This window comes from Ochotona princeps, chromosome 1 (genome assembly GCF_030435755.1).
Source record: "Ochotona princeps isolate mOchPri1 chromosome 1, mOchPri1.hap1, whole genome shotgun sequence".
Lineage (NCBI taxonomy): Eukaryota > Metazoa > Chordata > Mammalia > Lagomorpha > Ochotonidae > Ochotona > Ochotona princeps.
The window spans coordinates 119,633,364-119,649,773 of record NC_080832.1 but is presented as its reverse complement, the minus strand read 5'-3'; the positions used below and the strand labels follow the sequence as shown (position 1 = coordinate 119,649,773).

Sequence of the window (16,410 nt, the reverse complement as noted above, 5' to 3'; positions counted from 1 at the left end):
AGGTAGAGCTACAGAGAACGAGAAAAGGATAGATCATCTTACTTCTGTTGGTTTGTTTTCCAAATGGTTGCAAAAGCTGGGGTTGGGTTGGGCTGAAGTTATGTGCTTCAGCTGTGTCTCCCACACAGATGCAGGGACCCAAGGGCTTGGGCCATCTTCTGCTGCTTTCCCAGGTGCGTTAACAAGGAGCTGCATGATAATTAGAGCAGCTGGGGCAGCTCTGTCCCATTATTCCACAACATTGGCCTTACTACATGATAGAATTGGGCTGGGCCTGGCATGGTAACCTAACAACTGAAGTCCTCACCTTGCATCTGCTGGGATCCCATATGGACACCAGTTCTATTCCCATTGGCCCCGCTTCCCATCCACCTCCCTGCTTGTGGTCTGGAAAAGCAGTCAAGGATGGCCCAAAGCTTTGGGACCCTGAACCCATGTCGGAGACCCGGAAGAGGCCCCTGGCTTCAGATTGGCTCAGCTCCAGCCATAGCAGCCACTTGGGAAATGAATCTACAAATGGAAGATCTTCCTCTCTGTCGCTCCTTCTTTCTATATATCTGCCTTTTGATAAAAAGAAAATAAATCTTAAAAAAAAAAAGGCCAGTGGAATTCTTTGGATGTTCTTCTTTTGTGTTCCATTGCTTAGGAGTGAGAAACAATGTGAAAATCAGTCTCATTCTTCATGTTTCACTTCAACTGTAAGGCAGGACATACAAATTAAGGCCTTTTTTATGCTTTCTTACCTCCCCCCCCTTTCACACTTGAGATCATTTACCTGAAATTTCTTCATTGCTTCATCTTAATCCTCTCTGATGCATTTTCCAACTTAAGTTGTCACCTTTATAAATCTTCTCCCTCCCAAGATGATGCAGAGTTTGATGTGAAGCCACCACTGCCTTACAGTGGGATATGTCATAGAAGAGAGTATAAAAGAAGAGAAAACATCAAATGAACCTTAGCTGAAATTAGTCCCCTAAGACAACAAAATAGCTCTATTTCTCTTCTGACCAGAGTTGTCTTGTCCCAGTTGCACTGGGGAGAGTAGAATGAAATGGTGAGAGTTGTGAGAGGGGGCATCTGGCCCTGGTAGGCTGAGTGTCTAGCAGTCCTGCAGCCCATGCAGGGGCTTGCTGGCCAGGGAGGATCTTTGGTTACTGCTTTGGGTGATCAGAGCTCCCCTAGATGCAGGCTTGAGAGCAAAGCCAGACCAAGTTGGTGCCAGTTGGTGAGCTTGAGGAGTTGTCTGTGATGAGAGCAAAATGGTGTTCTGAAAATAATAAAATGCATCCTGCGTTTCTGGCTGCAGGTGATTTATTATTTTTTTTTCTGTTGTAAATTTCATGATACGATTTTTTTGAGGTCCTATGCAGTCCAAATCCCACACTTAGTGCTGGGCAAGGACTAATCTCAGGATAAACTTGTTTGTGTTTGCTGTGTCTCATGACATCTGGCAGGGTGAGGAGAATTTAGGTGGTTTGCTCTATGGCCGAGGGCTTGCGCTTGGTTATGACTGGACTCTGACACTTGCTTCTCACCTACGGTAGTCAAAGAACACAAGGGAACTGTTACTGTTTTGGGGGCCATCACATGGAGAGGGTGTGGAACAGTTTGGGCGTTGTTGACCTCCCCAACCCCAAACATAAGAGGCTTTGTCTGTGTGAGTTGTCGTTTTATTTCCCAAAGATACTAGTAATTGTGCTGTCTGGCCATTTAGTGTTAGATTTTTGTAGGTAAACTAACGATACAAAACCCACTTTGTTGAACAAGAGTATATAGCCTGAGACCATCCTGTGATCCAGATTCAAATTGGTTTCTTCTTGAAAAGTGATTAGCATTTTGATAGAGTGATTGCAATTCAGGTGGTATTTCAATCTTAGCAGCCAAAATTAATTAGCACAGTGCCAAAGTGGAGTAATAAAAATTGAATTAATCAGGAAAACTAAGTCATGTGTAACAGAGGATTTGGTAATTGAGAGTCCGTTTGACATTTTTTTTTTTAATTCAGACAAAAATTCCTTGGAATTTTGCTCTTGGGGGAGGTAATGTGATGAAAGAGAACTCGACTTATCCCTTGGAAGAGCAGAGAATGACCCTGGGGAATTTGGGCAGCACCTTTTAAAAACATCAAATTGTGTTGTATGTTAGCATGTGTTTTTCTAGACCTTAACCTTTACGTTTTTTGTTTTTCACTTCAAGCACATGTATAATTTTTTGGCTCAGCCAAATGCCATCGCTCATCTGGATTTATCCAACACAGAATGTTCCCTGGACATGGTAATTCTTTTCCCCTGGGGATTTCAGAACAGTGGTGCTGGGGGGCTGGGAGATACAGAACCTTTCTCTATTATGAAATAGTTTCCTGAACTTATAGATGGTTGAAAATAAGAGCATTTTATTTCTTCTTCAGGTCTGTGGAGCTCTTCTCCGTGGATGCCTTCAATATTTAGCTGTTCTCAATCTCTCCAGAGTCGTCTTCTCTCACCGGTAGGGATGTGCTCCTGCTGTCAGTGTCATGTGGGAGTGTCTGGAAGGGGAAGCTGAAGTGATACTCAAAGAGGAGGGATGAAGTGTGAAGGCTAGGAAAGAAGATAGCCTTAAACCATTATCTCATGTCCAGGCTTTGTTATGTTTATCTATTGGTTTTGAAATGATTTACTAATTCATTTGAATGTCAGAATTACAGAGGGAGATGGCCACACAAACACACACACACACACACGCATACACACATTTTTTAATTGCTAATTTACTCCCCAAATAGCTATAAGAGCTGAGCCTGGATCAGTCCAAAGCCAGGAATTTAGAACACTGTCACGGTCTCCCATTTAAGTCATCTTTTGCTGCTTTCCAAGGCACATTAGCAGGAGCTAGAACTACGGATTGTTGTTCTTTGCCTCCATAGCACTTATGTGAACCATAAAATTATATAGTATTTCTCATGTATGGATAGGTACTCTCTCTCTCTTTTTTTTTTTTTTAAAGATTTTATTATTATTGGAAAGTCAGATATACAGAGAGGAGGAGAGACAGAGAGGAAGATCTTCCATCTGCTGATTCAGTCCCCAACTGAGCCACAACGGGCCGGTGCGCGCCAATCCAATGCCGGGAACCAGGAACCTCTTCCAGGTCTCCCACGCGGGTGCAGGGTCCCAAAGCTTTGGGCCGTCCTCGACTGCTTTCCCAGGCCACAAGCAGGGAGCTGGATGGGAAGTGGAGCTGCCGGGATTAGAATCGGCGCCCACATGGGATCCCGGGGCATTCAAGGCGAGGACTTTAGCTGCTAGGCCATCCCGCCAGGCCCGGTACTTTCCCTTAATAAAGTTAAACCTTTTAGGAACTCCTGAAGGTGTTTCTTGATGATGCACTTGTAAGTAAATAGTAATTACTTCTGAGAGCAGGGAGAATAGTTAACCCAAAGCTCATGCATTTTAATTGTAGAGGAAACCAAAGACCAATTTAAGTGTCTCACTTCCACCTCCTGACATAAATGTTTGCAAAATAAGGCAGTAGATTAGATGCAGCAAGGACTCATGGAGAGTGGCAACTCTGAATAAAAAGAAAGTAACTGGATTCGGAAAAATATCTCAGTTTCTTAGGTGTGGGATTTCGGTGCCTGCTCACATGTTAATATAGTTCAACACCTAGCACTTATACTCAGGGCTACAGTTGTAAAATAATACTTTAGACATTATTTTCTCTATAATAACATGGATTATTGTCTGATATTAGAAATACTATCAATGTTATCAGTATGATTTTTTAAAAAGCTTTATTTATTTTTTATTGTAAATGCAGATTTACAGATAGAAGGAAAGACAAAGATCTTGCATCCACTGGTTCACCCCCCACATAGCCATAATGGCTGTAGCTGAGCTGATCTGGAGTTGGGAGCCTGGCTCCTCCTCTGGGTCTCCCATGCAGATGCAGAGTCCCAAGGCTTTGGGCCACTCTCTGCTGCTTTTCCAGGCTACAAACATGGAGCTTAATGGGAAGTTTAGCAGCTATGACATGAATTGGTGCCCATATGGCATGTCAGCACTGCAAGGTGGAGGATTAGCCAGTTGAACCATTGTACCAGCCCCAGTAATCAACTTTTTTTTCTCTTGAAGATTTATTGTATTTTTAATTGGAGAGGCAGATATACAGAAGGAGAGAGAGAGAGAGAGAGAGAGAAAGAGCTTCTGTCCTCTGGTCAACTCCATAAGTGGCTGAAATGGCCAGAGGTGAACCAATCCAAAGCCATGAGCCAGGAGCTTCTTCCAGGTCTCTTCCATGGGTGCAGGGTCCCAAGGCTTTCGGCTGTCTTTTGCTGTGTTTCCCAGGCCACAAGCAGGGAGCTGGATGGGAAGTGGATCAGCCAGGATGCAAACTTGTGGGATCCTGGCAGATGCAAAGCAAGGATTTAGACACTAGGCTATCGTGCTAGGACCCTCAGTAGTTAACTTTTTAAAGCTTTATTTATTTAAGAATATCTCTGTCAATTTTGAGGGGCCAGAATTCAATTTTGTAGCATGCCTTGTTTCAGAATTGTGCCTGACTGCTGAATTAACATAGTTTTGTAAGTATTCTGTGTATTTACTTCAGTGTCGTGTATATATATATGAAATATACAACAAGCACCTTAGAGTAGAATAAGGTGGAGGAGCGTCAAAGTGGGCAAAACTTTCCAGGGTACTGCATTTTGAGGGGTATTCAAAGGCATGAATTAAGCCCATCCGAAGAACTCATGTGCCTGAAGGCAGCTTAGGGATGAATGGTTTGGTGAAGTTGTATTCAGCTGTGGCTCTGAGTTTCGAAATGGCAGCATAGAGCAGAAAGCATCATAGAGCAGGGAGCATCAGCTCCCTGAGTTCACAGTACTGTGGATGCTGTGATAACCTGTCATCAGAAGAGCTGTTCAGCTTGCTGAGCAGAATTACGCTAGCAGATTGTCTTGTCTTCCAGTTGAAAGGTTGTGATTAAACTGTTAATACCAAGTCGGCTTCCTAGATACATTCATAGGAAACCCCTAGTAATGATGCTGAGATGATGGCTGTATTTACAACGGGGCGTGGATTGTTAGCCAGGCTCTTCTTACTTTTGTTCATAGATGATTTAAAAAGTGTGTCGGGATAGGTGAGGTTGCCGAGCTATAACATCACCCTAACCCTCTCCGCTCCCACCCCTGCCCGCGCCTCCCCAGGCACTTCAGTAATAGCAGTCTCATGATGTGTTTCTAGTGGCGTTCCTCTGGGAGGGAACAGAGGAAGAGATTGGGACAGTGCAGAAGTTAGCTTGCAGAGCTGCTGTCTGGAAGCCACACACATCACATCCATTGAGATGCTGAGATTGACATGGCCAAGCTTGCCATTGATGAGAAATAACATATCTTTGAAACTCTAAACATGGGATTTGCTACAGATGAAGGGGTTAAGCATAATGTTTCTTAATTACAAAGGATCAGAATGCATTGTTTCTTGGACTCAAATGACTTGTCTAAACCTGTTTGCCTTTAACTGTATGTTTGATCTAGTATCAGACACGTATGTTCATTCTCTCTTGGAAAGTGGACTGACTTCTGGATTACTTCACAACTATGTGAATAAGCAGTGATTATGTTTGATGGCCCTGTAACTGTTTCTGTGACTCTTGTGCTTTCAGGAAAGGAAAAGAAGTACCCCCATCTTTCAAGCAGTTTTTTAGCAGTTCTCTGGCTTTGGTGCACATCAACCTTTCAGGCACAAAACTGTCTCCTGAGCCCTTAAAGTGAGTGGTTCATCTATTTTCTCCAGGCTTTTGAAGTTTAACTTGTTATTATGGATGTGCTTGAAGGAAGGAGAGAGATGCATGCATGACATAGAGACTGCAGAGGCAGATGAAAATTTCCCTGTACTCTGGGGCACAGCTTTTTAAAGTATATTTTACACTGTGACATTATTGCGTCTTCTGTGGAAAAAGTTCCCCTTGGCCTGTGATCTTGGTAGCAACCACTTAGCCGCCGAATTTGTGATCCAGTTACTGTTGCCTTTGTATTAACCTTTTCTTCAGTCCATTTTAGGCATGTGTGTGTTTTTAATGCTTATTCTAAGTATTTTTACTAACAGTCATAGTCATGCTCTTTCCAAATGTATATATGTAGCTGTATCAGCCTCTGGCTGCTGCTGTTTCTGAATTAGTGAATCCGGAAAGGGTGTGTGACATTTGTACTTGTCCGCCAATTTATGTAATAGGCTAATATCCCTATTGTAGGTGTTATGCTGAAGTTAACTTTTTTAGTTAAATTGTGGTTTCATAATAATTATTATTATGTAAATACTATTGCCAGAAAGAATCAAAAGTTATTATGAAGTTGTTCTGGTTCTGAGAATTGGCAGATTTATGCTCTGTTTTACACACAGTTTTCAACTTTTCTCAGCTAATGTGTAAATCATCATTTTTTTATAACTCGTATGAAGTGTTAAAATCTGTTTTTCTTTTAACTAGAAAATTAATCACATGATTTGTCAGCTGCCTTCTTTTTTTCCTGTTTTCCTTCCCTGTTTATTTTGACAAATGTGAAGTTCTGGTAGTTTTACACTATTACACCAGTGGATACTTTTTTTAAAATGTAGAACCAACTAAATGCTAAAATAAAGTCTGGTGCTATGGTCAGCATTTTTTTAGGCCTCTATGTGTAGCATCTGTGAATAATGAAAGCCTCATGATTTGACTGCTCGTAGAAAATTATAAACGCTGTTACAATATTAAAAAAAAATCAATATCCTAACGAGTGTGGGACTTGTTTTAAAATGTGGTTTAACTCATATTCTCATTCAGTGAGTGGGTTTCCATTGACCATTCACAGTGTGCAAGCGCTGGAATCAACCACTACCCTGTCCTCATGGTATACGGGCTTGTTTGGGGAGGTGGTTTTAGTGATAGGTCTATAGTTTTGTAATTCTTTTAATCTGTTGATCCCTGTGTAACATGGAGTAAACTCTTCATGATTAACACAGTTGATAATATTCTCTACTGCTCACCAAAGCCGCACTGCATCTACTGTACTTTTACACATAAGCTTGTGCTTTACAGTTGTGATAGTTTAAATCTTGTGACCTGTTATGTATATGAATCTGCCATGATGTCGAATCTATGGTCTCCTCAGCTCTGTTTTATTCAGGATGAAATTTAATGTAAGGAAGTGGGCTTCATGGCTGGAGAGTCTATAAACCAAATTCTGTGTGTACATTGTGATGTAAGTTTGAAACAATTTTGTAAAATAGTGGCACTCCAGTGTACCTTGTTGAGAGAAACTGAAAAAGGAAATTTGGAAAGAATGACCTGGAGTTGGACATTGAACTATGTGTTGCTGCAAGGACCGGCACCTGTAATGATGCTGTCATTGTGGGCTGTTGGAATCATCATCCCCACTTCACAGTTGAGGGAATCGAGGCTCAAAGAAGCTGTCACTTGCTCCAGATCACCGGTGTGGGTTGAGATTGGTGACACTTGGGAAACAGGCTTTGAAACAGAGATTGACTGTGTAACTAGGGTGTGCTCTTGGGCTTTCCATCTGTGAAGAGGGAAGAACGGAAGTGTGAATGCGGAGAGCTTCCCAAGGAAATGGAGTGACTACTGTGGGGATTAGAGTAAGTGTACAGAAGTGTGCACAGCTCTCAGTGGCAGTTGTGAATGCCCCAACTCCTCCCATCTGCTGCTGCACCCAGTGCATCACAGGGGCAATCCTGATTCTTGAAGAGTTTGGGGTCAGTTTTGAGAGTAACATCTTAAGTTCATACATAACAACGTTGGAAAGCAGGACAAAGAACATAACTGCTTCCTTTGTAGTTGTGCTGTTCTTTTCTTTTCTTTTCTTTTCTTTTCTTTTCTTTTCTTTTCTTTTCTCTTCCTTTGCTTCCCTTCCCTTCCCTTCCCTTCCCTTCCCTTCCCTTCCCTTCCCTTCCCTTCCCTTCCCTTCCCTTCCCTTCCCTTCCCTTCCCTTCCCTTCCCTTCCCTTCCCTTCCCTTCCCTTCCCTTCCCTTCCCTTCCCTTCCCTTCCCTTCCCTCTCCTTCCCCTTCCCCTTCCCCTTCCCTTTCCCTTTCCCTTTCCCTTTCCCTTTCCTAGTGCTGATGGAGTTGTTTCTATCCAGGTTAAAATATTTCAAGGGGCTTTAAGGAACATGGCTATTTTGTCCTTGTTTCTGGACATCTGCGTGCCTCTATGGGACCCCATGCTAGCTCTCTGCTCCAGTATCCCTGGAGTGTAGTGAGGTCCGTTTAGTACCTAGCCTTGTTCTCTCACTTTGCTCCCTCTTCTTCTTTCATCCTGAAGTCCTCCTTCCTTTCTCTTTGTACGGAATCCCTGTTCCCCAACTCATCTCCCTGATTCTCTTTCTTTAAAAAAAAATAATGTTTATTTACTTTTGTTTACCTGAAAGACAGAGTGACAGGCAAGACAGGGAGCGAGGGAAGTAGAGAACACAGACCTTCAGTCTCCTGCTTCCCAACCCAAATAGCCACAACAGGTCAAAGTCAGGAGCCTGGAATTCACTTCAGTCCTTCCTGTGAGTGGCAAGATACCAAGTATTGGAGCCATCCTCTACTGCCTTCCTGCGATTAGAATAGCTGGGACTTGAACTGGCCTTCCTGAAGGGGGCACAGTTCTGAACAGCAACTTAGACTGCTGGGCCCCAGGCCCATTTCCAGGCTAAGTGTTTTTAGTGGAGCTACTAAAGGTGCAGCTACAAAGTTGTAACTGGTGTCCTGTGTCTACTGAAATGGACATTAAATAGAAATTCTTCTCTTAGCCAATTTTGAAGTAATCATTGAGAGAATAATTCTTACCACCATGTTGCTATCGCAAGGTTGAAATGAGCAGCATATGTTGTTGCTGTATTTCCCCTCACTGCTTACTCTGCTTTATTGGAGTTCTGTTTTGTTTCATTTCACAAAGGACCATTTCTATGGGTTAGTTATATTTACTGGTCTCATGTGTCCTTGCTTCTGAATTATTGACCTTCTATATTTAAACTTTGTTTTTTGTATTTGTTTCCTTGGCCTTTTCCCACCTGTATAAAAGGCAGGACACATTTTCCTTCCACCTAAACCTCATGAAAAGCAATGTTGTGATTTGTGACTAAGTCCGAGAAACTCATTGTATATGAGAAAAAAAAGGAACCTCTTTGGCAATGTCCTAACTCTGGTTTTGCTGAGGGGAACCCGACATGCACATAAAAAGTGGTGTATTTGGGGCACCTAATTGTTGATAACACAGCCAAGGAGCAACTGTCCTCTCAGTTTTCTGCCTCATGTCTTTTCAGTGGCTGAAGATTGACCCCAAAAAGAAAGTGAGCAGAGTAATTTTAAGAAAGATAATTATTCAAGCATCCAAGCTTGTTCACAGAGGTGCTATACCCAAACTTTTTCGTAGATGGCTTTTAGAATAGAAGTCTTGAGAGCTGGATTTTAAAAATCCAAGTCAGGTGCTCACTGGCAGCTTCCTCACTGCCAGGGTTTCTTCGCTGAGGCATCTGAGCGCCTTGCCTCCTGCTGGAGCTGTGTCTCAGTCTGTGATTCCAGCAGGAGATGATTCCCTTGCTTCCTCCCTCACTCCCAAACAGGCTCCTCCCAGGCTGTGCTGAGTGAAGGTTCTTTCTCTTGAGGGCAAGTGCTGGGTCCCACTTCTCATGTTGTGCTGTGCTGTAGATGTTTGTACATGCATTTATTTCCGGAACCTGGTAGCATGAGCTGTGCTCATCTCCATATTCCTGCCATGGCCCAATTGCAGAGATTTTGTCCATTAAGGGTCATTTAATGGATATGTGTATGTGTGTGTGTGTGTGTGTGTGAGAGAGAGAGAGAGACTTTTAGTTTAAATATTACTTGACAGTGTTGGACTTTATGGGATTCATTTCTAAAAATGCATTTTTTCCCTAGATCTGATGTCTCAGTGATGAGTCTAGATTTTTTGATGTGCAGATGAGGCATATCCCTTTCAGAGCAGCTGTGAAGCTGGGTGGGATTCCACCTTCTCATCCCTTGCACCCAGCTGTGTAGTTCCTCTCAAAAAACCCATCTAGGCGAATGCCGTGGAGTGCTTTCCTCACTAGTATTTCTAAGGAAAAACCAGTTTTTCCTTTGCCACTGTCAGGTGAGTTGCTGAATAAAGGTGTCAGTTCTATCAAAACTCTTCAGAAGCAGATGCAGGTGGGAATTTATCGGGGATGACCTTAGTTTCAGTTTGCAGTTTGGTGTGCCGTTGGCTTCTTTGCACAGGAACAGCAATACTGCCAAGTTTTATATTTGTGATGAACTTGCTGCCTGTCAGGCAGAATATTACCATGCCATTTTCTCACCATTGTGGGATAGAAGAAATGCAACTGGCATTTTGAAGGAGAGACCACTTGGTATTTGGCCTGTTATTCAGAAAGTATTCTTTTTCAGGGCTGTCTCCATCATGTTGACTTTTTCGTTTGTTTTTTGATGTACAATGCAGAATTTGTCTCTGATGTGTGTATTTCTTCCCCTCAGAGCATTGCTGTTGGGCCTGGCTTGTAACCATAGTCTGAAGGGGGTTTCTCTTGACCTCAGCAGCTGTGAGGTAAGCATACTCTTATGCTCTGGAATAGATAATAGCCTCAAAATTGCTTTGCCTTTCTCTTGGGAAAACACTGTGATACTGTAATTCCACTGTGTGTAAATGAAGCAGAAAAAAACATCCGTTATACAAGTTTCAGATGTTCAGTATTTTACCTACGGATTGCTTCAAAGCATCATTCAGAAAGCATCCCAGTGTGTTTTTAATGAGTTCTGCTCCCCCTCCACCCTTCTTGGTGTACGTTGCCCAAATGTTTTATGATCAGGCCTTGAGATACTAACCTATAAAGTAGTTTTGTCTTCATTAAGATGAACATATGGCGTAAGTTGCAGGGAACGAGTATATATAGTCCAACTTGAATTTGTCGAGTGTGAAAGAATGACTGTCTGGTTGTTAATTTTTTTTAATATTCTCATTTAAAGCAGAAATGTTAAAAACCTGTTGAAATTATAGCAGTTGTAAACACTCCTTCCAGGGAGAACTTCGACAAGAATTGAGAGTAAAATCATCTGTTGGTTAGACAGTATCCAAACATTTACTATCTTGAAACTTTTACATTGGTAAGAAATTAGTAAGAAAATACCCAGGTGCAAATACCAATGCAGAATTCCACCTGACCCAAGGTGCCACATCCCTTCTGTGGTCAGAGGGGAAGTTGTAGTGGATACCTCCTCCTCCCTGCTCATGGGCTCTCATGCCCTTGCTTCCGTCCTCCAGGAACACTCCTGCTGAATCCGCCAGGCCTCCTTTCTGGGAGGAACCAGCTCAAACCCTGTGTCTTGTATAATCATACGTGTCTGAGACTCAGGCTGTGCAATTAATTGGCCTTAGAATCTTAGTTTCTGCACTTGAAAATGGAGATAGCACGAAGTGCCTTTCCCGGGTGGATTGTGATGAATTATTTTTAGAGGAGCTCTTCTTGGAAAAGTGGTTCTTGGTGTAACTGGGATACGTCAAAAGGCTGTTTGCTCTTGTTGCCTTCCTGCCTGGCTGCTGACTTTCTTCCCTGACTGCTTCTGCCTTTATGATCTTGTTGTTTTCTGACAGTCTAGCCCTGGATGACAGTGTTGCGCTTCTTTGTGCCTTGTATGGTTATTAAATTTGCTGCTGTGTGTTCTGCCAGCCAGATTGCAATTTTCTAGAGGGCAGGATTTGTGTCATACTTAGTTTTGTGTTTCCCTTACCTCCTGACAAAACACCAGCATCAGCCCAACACTGAGGACTGAAGATTAACATTCTGGGAGAGACCTAGAAACTGACAAGTCTAAAATTACAGAATGAGAGTTGTGTGTTTAGGATTTTCTATGAATTTTGAGCTGGAATAAACACTAACTTCATGCTTTTCTGATCTTGTTTGTGAGCATAGTGTCAAGAGACATTTCAGGATGTTTTTCGAGCCATGTTACAAGTTTCAACATGTTCTTCAAAAATTAAAAAAAAATGATAATGCATTCTCCTGGTATACTTGCGTACTCGAGGAAGGCAGTGAATCTAGGATGTTGTTGTTTTGTATGTTTGTTTTTAATTCATATTTTAAGATGGTGTGTTGGCACTGAATTCTCCAGGTTTAGTCTCTTTTCCAGGGAGGGAAAAACATCTGACACTTCAAAGAAGCAAAGCCTAATTATAGCTGAAGATCAGTTGCAAGTGTGGGTGTGGGTGTTAGTTCCTTTAAGGAGAAAGTGTTCTATGAATTATTCCATAATTCAGTGAAATTGATGATGAGCAGAATGAAGAGTACTCGATATTAACATTTGTAATGAGTAGGGCATTGCAGCTGGTAGAAAAGTTTTTTCCCAGGCAGTTCTATTCAGGGATCTTGAGAATGAGTATCATCTTTTGCTCTCTTACCTGTCACTTTCCTATCATGCCAGGCATAAAGTTCAAAGGTGCAAATGCTTCACATACGGGCACCTAGGAAGCAACAGCTTACATGTAACCATTCACATCTTGGATATTACTGCTTTTGTAGATAGCTCAGAGGCTAGGTTGCTGTGTGGCCTCAAACTTTCAGAGAAGTTGGACATTTTGAATTAAATGTTCTCTAGTCATTTTTCTGTCCTAACAGAAAGAATCCTGTATGTACTGTCTAGTTTTGTGTTGAAAATTTTCCCAAGCTAAGAATTCTTTTTTTAAAACTAAAATTAGAAGCCCTTATGGAAAAAAAAATCCAGATACTTTTATATTTAGTTTTATGATTTTTTTTGCTGCATCTTTGTAAATTACAGATGGTCTTGGGGAAGGAAAGTGAGTTATTAAAATTTCTCTCTGGATTTAAATTTTGGTTTTCCTGGCCCTGTTTTGGGATTTTAATATTAGCTGTAGCTGTAGTTTCATATATATATGCTTTTATAGGTACAATATAGTTATAGATAAATAGATATGATATTTGAATATTAGACATAACTTAGAATTATGAGTAATACCTGAAATAGTCCAGATTTCTTCTCTTGAAGGAAACATTTTAACGTTTCAAAGTGCTTTATGCTTTAGTTCCATTTACTTCTGTTTGGTCTTGCTTTCTTTTAAGTAATGCTAATGTGTAGGATCCGAATGAGGGTAATTTTATAAACCAGCTTTACATGCACACATGCAGATACAGCCTCTAATTATGCAAATTCATTTAAAAGGATTTTTATGTGCAGTCACAGAAAAGCTTTTACTATTTTGGGAAAGGTTTAGCTTTTTGAGAATTTTAGGCATTTATTAAGCTATGAGTTCAGTTGAATGCTTTTGGTAACAGGAAACCATTCTTATTTAAATTTTGGACTTTAGTTTTAGGAGACAATTTAAGTAATAAGTGTTTTTCCTGGCTCTCTGCTTGTTGTATTGTCTATTAATCGACATTTCAGCTACTTCTCTGTTTCTGTTCTATTTACTACTGGTAATGTGTTTTGTTTTTTCTCCTTGGGCTTTCCTTAGCTTGGCCATTGTGTAAGTACTTTGCAAATCGATAAATTAGGATATACTATAAATACTTGATTCAAGCATTGTAAGATGTTTTATGTGTTTATCCTGTACGTATTATTCATAAAGAATTCTCACAGAATGAACAGACTTGCGACAATTACATGTTACATTTTTTTATTTCCACAAATAGAATATTTTAACAGTGTGATATGGTTGCAGAACATGGAGATTTTCTTGTGAAAATTTAATTTCTCAACAAAGAAATCACTATTGACAAAAATTGTAAGACTTTTTGCACTCCTGTTCAAATTCTCAAGAGCATTGCTTTGAGAATGAGTATTTTTCTGAAGAGTTTGTGAAATCAGTTGTTGCTTTCACTTTGACACTGCACTTAGTGCACATTTACTTCCCCGAGTGCTGATGAGCTGCGGCCTTATCAGTCTTTCTTAAATCCATATTGGGTGAAGAACTTGTTTCTTTGTGTTTTGATTTTGTTGTTGCTGCTTTGATTTTCAAGTTTTCAATCTACTATTAACCAAAATTAGAAAAACTTAGATAAAATGTTTAAGCCTTCAGTGTGTATTGAGATGCAACAGAACAAAATATTACTACAAAGATGTCTGAAACCTATTTGTACATAGTTTCTGTAGTTGCCCACCTCAGACCAATAAGCAGGTGCTTGTACTATGGCAGCAGCCTGCAGACCACATTTGACCAGCAAGGTGGTAGGGAATGTCCAGAAATGGCACTGATGAGCTGTGTTGAATGGGGCAGTTGAGTAAAGCTGAGCATTTCCAAGAAAACTGCCAGTGCAGTCTGCCCTCTGTTCCTGGGTTCCACATCTGTGGGTGCAACTGAGTGTATATACTGAACATATCCAGACCTTTTTATTACTGCATAAATGCAGCATAACAAATATCTCTCTTTAACATTTGCACCTTGTTAGGTGTCATAGATAATTGACAGATAATGTAGAGAATACAGAATGTAGGTTATTTGTAAATCCTGTTCCTTTTTCTATAATGGGGTATCCTGGAACCGATCCCACATGCTGAAGTGGCTCTGGTGCTGCCCCTGGCAATGGTTCCAGACTTGAATTAGAAGCCCCTGAAGTCTGTGGATGATTTTCTGAGAGGTCTGCCTTCATGGGACACTCGCCTTCTGAGCTTACCCCCAGTGCCACAGCACAACCTGTTGTCAACTTACAAAGTAGCAACAATCAAATTAAAATGCACTGAGATACTCTTGAGTAAAAAGGGATTTCAGAGACAAATGCAAAATTCTTCTTAATGTGCAAGAGGCCGAAGAAGTTGGCAGGGTTTGGTTCAAGTCACAAAAATACATACATACATACATACATACATACATACATACTGCAACCAGAATACTGAAACAAGAATTATTTAGATTCTTACATCAAAAGATTCTTACATCAAAACTTGAACTAGTGTATGGTTGCACCTTGTATTGGTGGATAAATTTATTTCAATGTTAATTTTTCTGTCTGAATGTAAGAGCCACCATGTTTCTTCATTTCCTTTCCTCACTGCATGCTAAGTTAAAGACACGGAAGGCCACAGCCTGGAATATTCTGCGTGCAGCCAAATGCCTTACACAGGGGAGGACTCTACAAATATTTGCTCAGTGGAAAGCAAAAAAGATATTGTGACTGCTATAAAATGTGCTCTGGTTTCATAGAAAAAAAAGGGAAAGTATTGGCTTTTTCAAGTTCTTTTTTTCTCTAAGATGGATCAGGAAGTGAGATGTGATGAGTAAATAATTCAACGCCTGTTTTGCTAGAAACCAATCATAATGTTTTCAGTTAATCTGCTGTGTAGCTCTTCTGTGGCCCCGAGAGCTTACACAGTGGTTTTGTAGCTGTTTTCAGTTGTGAACTGTAGTAGTGAGTGCCGTTCCTGCCTCCACACATATACATATCTGGAGGAAAGTTGGGAATGGTTCCTTCTGGTGGCTGATGCTCAAAGAAAGTCTTCGCTGTCTCCTTGGTGCTTTTACTGCTGGGTTAGAGGGTTTTTGTTTGTTTGATTTGTTTTGTTTTTTAACCAAAAAGCAGCAGCAATCAAATCAACCTTGTGCACCAAAGGGATTTGACCGTTTTCAGAAGTAAAGTTCTTGTTTGTTGATACTCACTGTGCTGCTGGAGAAGCTGGTTGGTCTCCGGATCTTTCACTCTTTCCTTCTCTGTTAATTTACCATTGGTTCCTGTAGTAGAGGAAGCACCCACAAGGACTAGGAGCTGGCTCTTTGACACTAGGTTTTTGGAAGTTGACAAGCTTTTGGCTTTTCTTGGTGCTAAATTATCCTGAGTTTCACCTATTTTTCGTATCTTGATGACACGGCCACCAGGGTGAAGCTCTGACGTTGTGTTTGTGTTTCTCCAGCTGAGGTCGGGAGGCGCTCAAGTCTTAGAAGGGTGCATTGCTGAAATCCACAACATCACCAGCTTAGACATCTCTGACAACGGTAAGTCAGAAATCAGAAAAGACAGTTTGATGGGAATGAGTTAGGGAGGGAAAATACTCTTAACCTAGACACCTTAGAAATATTTTATTTCTTGATTAGTAAGACTTGTTAATTTACCAATACGACTTATCTTAGGGTGAATCTGTGCCAAAGTCTTATTAAATTGAATTGTTGGCCAAATGTTCAAGATTTATGCATATTTGCAAACTGAGGCAAGAAAAAAAATTTTTTAAATTGTTATTAGTACCTTCAGAAGCTTGTGAGAGGTCTAAGCTTAAGCTTTTTGCAACCTTTTTTGCCTTCTTGGGATGTAAAAAATTACAGCATTGTTAATTTACTCAGAAATTTATTTTGTTAGCTTCCTTTCTACTGATTAGGCTGGCTGGCTTGTTGGAGCCTGTTCAGTTTCTCTGGAGAACTTTTAAGTTCCCGACTTGTGAACTGTGTGTTGAAATGTAACG

The 16,410-nt window shown here is 41.0% G+C and overlaps 1 protein-coding gene across 7 annotated transcripts in view; it reads left to right on the top strand.

The window, feature by feature from the left end:
• The window catches only part of CARMIL1 (capping protein regulator and myosin 1 linker 1), a 323,242-nt gene that overhangs the window by 210,456 nt on the left and 96,376 nt on the right, over nucleotides 1-16,410 (top strand). For all 7 annotated transcript variants that reach the window (XM_058667065.1, XM_058667059.1, XM_058667053.1 and 4 more), the window contains 5 exons: nucleotides 2,197-2,274; nucleotides 2,408-2,484; nucleotides 5,641-5,745; nucleotides 10,489-10,558; nucleotides 15,868-15,949. In XM_058667065.1, coding sequence (XP_058523048.1) covers nucleotides 2,197-2,274; nucleotides 2,408-2,484; nucleotides 5,641-5,745; nucleotides 10,489-10,558; nucleotides 15,868-15,949 — 412 coding nt within the window. The remainder of the gene's footprint in view (nucleotides 1-2,196; nucleotides 2,275-2,407; nucleotides 2,485-5,640; nucleotides 5,746-10,488; nucleotides 10,559-15,867; nucleotides 15,950-16,410) is intronic.